Source organism: Nannospalax galili, unplaced genomic scaffold, assembly GCF_000622305.1.
Source record: "Nannospalax galili isolate Female #2095 unplaced genomic scaffold, S.galili_v1.0 scaffold952, whole genome shotgun sequence".
Classification (NCBI taxonomy): Eukaryota; Metazoa; Chordata; class Mammalia; order Rodentia; family Spalacidae; genus Nannospalax; species Nannospalax galili.
The window spans coordinates 688483-690748 of record NW_008331504.1 but is presented as its reverse complement, the minus strand read 5'-3'; the positions used below and the strand labels follow the sequence as shown (position 1 = coordinate 690748).

The following is a 2266-nucleotide window of genomic DNA, read 5'->3' as shown; positions in this document are numbered from 1 at the left end:
GAAAGTGGTGGGCTGCTCCACGGTGCAGAAGTGTGCAACTTCCTCAATCTTGGTGGAGCAGGAAGCAGAGGGTGGACAAGGGAATGGAGTCAAGCTCTCAGTGACATACTTCCTCCAGTGAGGCTCCACTCCCCCAAAAGTCCACAAACATCCACCACAGTGCCACCAGCTAGGGACCAAGTGCTTTAACACGTGAGCCTGTGGTAGACATTTGAGCACCTCCAACACTCAAATCAATTTCCATGGCAGCTGGGAAGGACTTGCTGTCAGCAACACAAATGTGAACAAACCAACATCTAGAGAATAAATAATCACAATAATTACAACAATCCCCCCAAATTCATGTCATTTAAGGTATCTTCATAACATGTGGGAACAGTGGAGAAATAAAAATAAACATTTGAAGGAAGAACACTCTGCCCTCTCTGGCCACTAACATGTATTAATAGGGATTAAACAGGATTAACAGGAAATGCTTCCTGGTTTATAAAGCAGATCCCTCCTGATCTTGCTTTGCATCCTTCCTACTTCCTTCTTTGGAAGGTCAAACAAGTATCATTAAGCTCAATTATGTAAATCACTCAAAGGCTCTATGACTCAGTTGTGTTGGAGATAGCAACGCGAGGTTTAAACAGTTCATTTTGGCTCTCGGCCGGGCATTTGGCACTAGAAAAGCACATTTGAATTTCCAAGGAAAAAACAGAAGCTTATTTTGCATTGTGGTCTTTTTGCCCTTCTTGAGGATGTGCTAAGCGATTGTTGTCTAAACTTTGGTGGTGACATTCCCAGTGAGCATGGATCACTGCTCTGCCCTGATTAGAGCCTCTTGGTGAGGAATGCTCGACTTGGAGGAACCTGAGAAGACGAAAATAATTTCCAGTTTAGCTAAACTGCTGACTTTCTTATTAAGTGCCTCTTCTGCCTGTAACACCAGACCATTCCTGGGTTTAACAGTACAGTGAAGAGGGTTATGAGCATCCCTGAGCTCCATCTGCTCCTTGCTATGTTTCCGCACTCCCTTTCCTGAGCACCTTCTTTATGGCTTCTCTGACATCTTTGTTTCTCAGGGTGTAGATCAGGGGGTTCATACTGGGCGTCACAATGGTGTAGAAAAGGGTGAGGAACTTGCCCTGGTCCTGGGAGTAGGTGTTGGCCGGCTGGAGGTACATGTAGATGATGGTGCCATAGAAGAGAGAGACAACAATTAAGTGGGAGCTACAGGTGTTGAAGGCTTTCTTTCGCCCTGCAGCGGACTTGATCCTCAGCACTGCTCGAGCAATGTAACCATAGGAGATGAGGATGAGGATGAGTGGTGCCAAGATGATAAAAATTGCCAAGGCGAAAGCCAGCGCCTCCAGGGTCATAGTGTCCACACAGGCTGTGCCAATCAGTGCTGGCATCTCACAGAGAAAGTGGTCCACCCGCCTGTTCCCACAGCGGGGTAGCATCAGTGTCTGGGGTGCCATTATGAGAGAATTGCCAAAGCCACTCAACCAGGCCACGGAAGCCAGCTGCCCGCAGAGGCGAGGGTGCATGATGACGGTGTAGTGCAGCGGCATGCAGACCGCAGCGTAGCGGTCATATGCCATGACAGCCAAGAGTACACACTCCACCCCTCCCAGGGCTAAGACGAAGTACAGCTGGATCGCACAACCCACGTAGCTGATGGTCTTGTCTGGACCCCAGAGGTTGTAGAGCATCTGTGGGATGGAGCCTGTGGTGAAACACATGTCCAGGAATGAGAGGTTGGCCAGAAAGAAATACATGGGTGTGTGCAGCCGGGAATCCAGAGCAGAAAGCAAGATGATTGTCACGTTGCCGAGAAGGGTCAGCAGATAAAAGGCGAGGACAACCACGAAGAGGATCAGCTCCAGGCGGGGACGGTCAGAGAAGCCCACGAGGATGAAGCCTTCGAAAGAACTCGTGTTGTCCTTTCCCATCACCTGAGACAGAATACTACCTTCTGGGAGGAAGGTCACAGATGTCCTATCTCAGCGTGGAAAGGTATTGGAACTCCCTTAGAAATGCTGGATGCAGCTGGGTGTGGTGGTCCAGCCCTCAGGGGAGAGAGGCAGGCAGATCTCTGTGAGTTTGAGGCCAGCCTGGTGGACACAAGTGCCAAGTCATCAGGGGTTTGATGGTGAGACCCTGTCACTTGACCTATAATTTCACTAAGTATGATTAAATCATCGTTTGGTCTGAAAAGCATCATATCTGAGTTTTTAAGGCTCCTGTGTATGTATATTTGGCAACATTTTAAATCAGT

General features: G+C 48.5%; 1 protein-coding gene across 1 annotated transcript; it reads right to left on the bottom strand.

Annotated features, from left to right (window-relative positions):
• Positions 1-1001: 1001 nt before the first annotated feature.
• LOC103728691 (putative olfactory receptor 2W6) lies at positions 1002-1949 on the bottom strand. Its single transcript, XM_008826655.2, has one exon. The coding sequence runs from the start codon at positions 1938-1940 to the stop codon at positions 1002-1004; it is 939 nt and encodes a 312-aa protein (XP_008824877.1). The 5' UTR covers positions 1941-1949.
• Positions 1950-2266: the final 317 nt, after the last annotated feature.

What these genes read in the sequence shown, in the direction of transcription:
- LOC103728691 (XM_008826655.2), bottom strand. Translation starts at nt 1,940, where the DNA reads ATGGGAAAGGACAACACGAGTTCTTTCGAAGGCTTCATCCTCGTGGGC.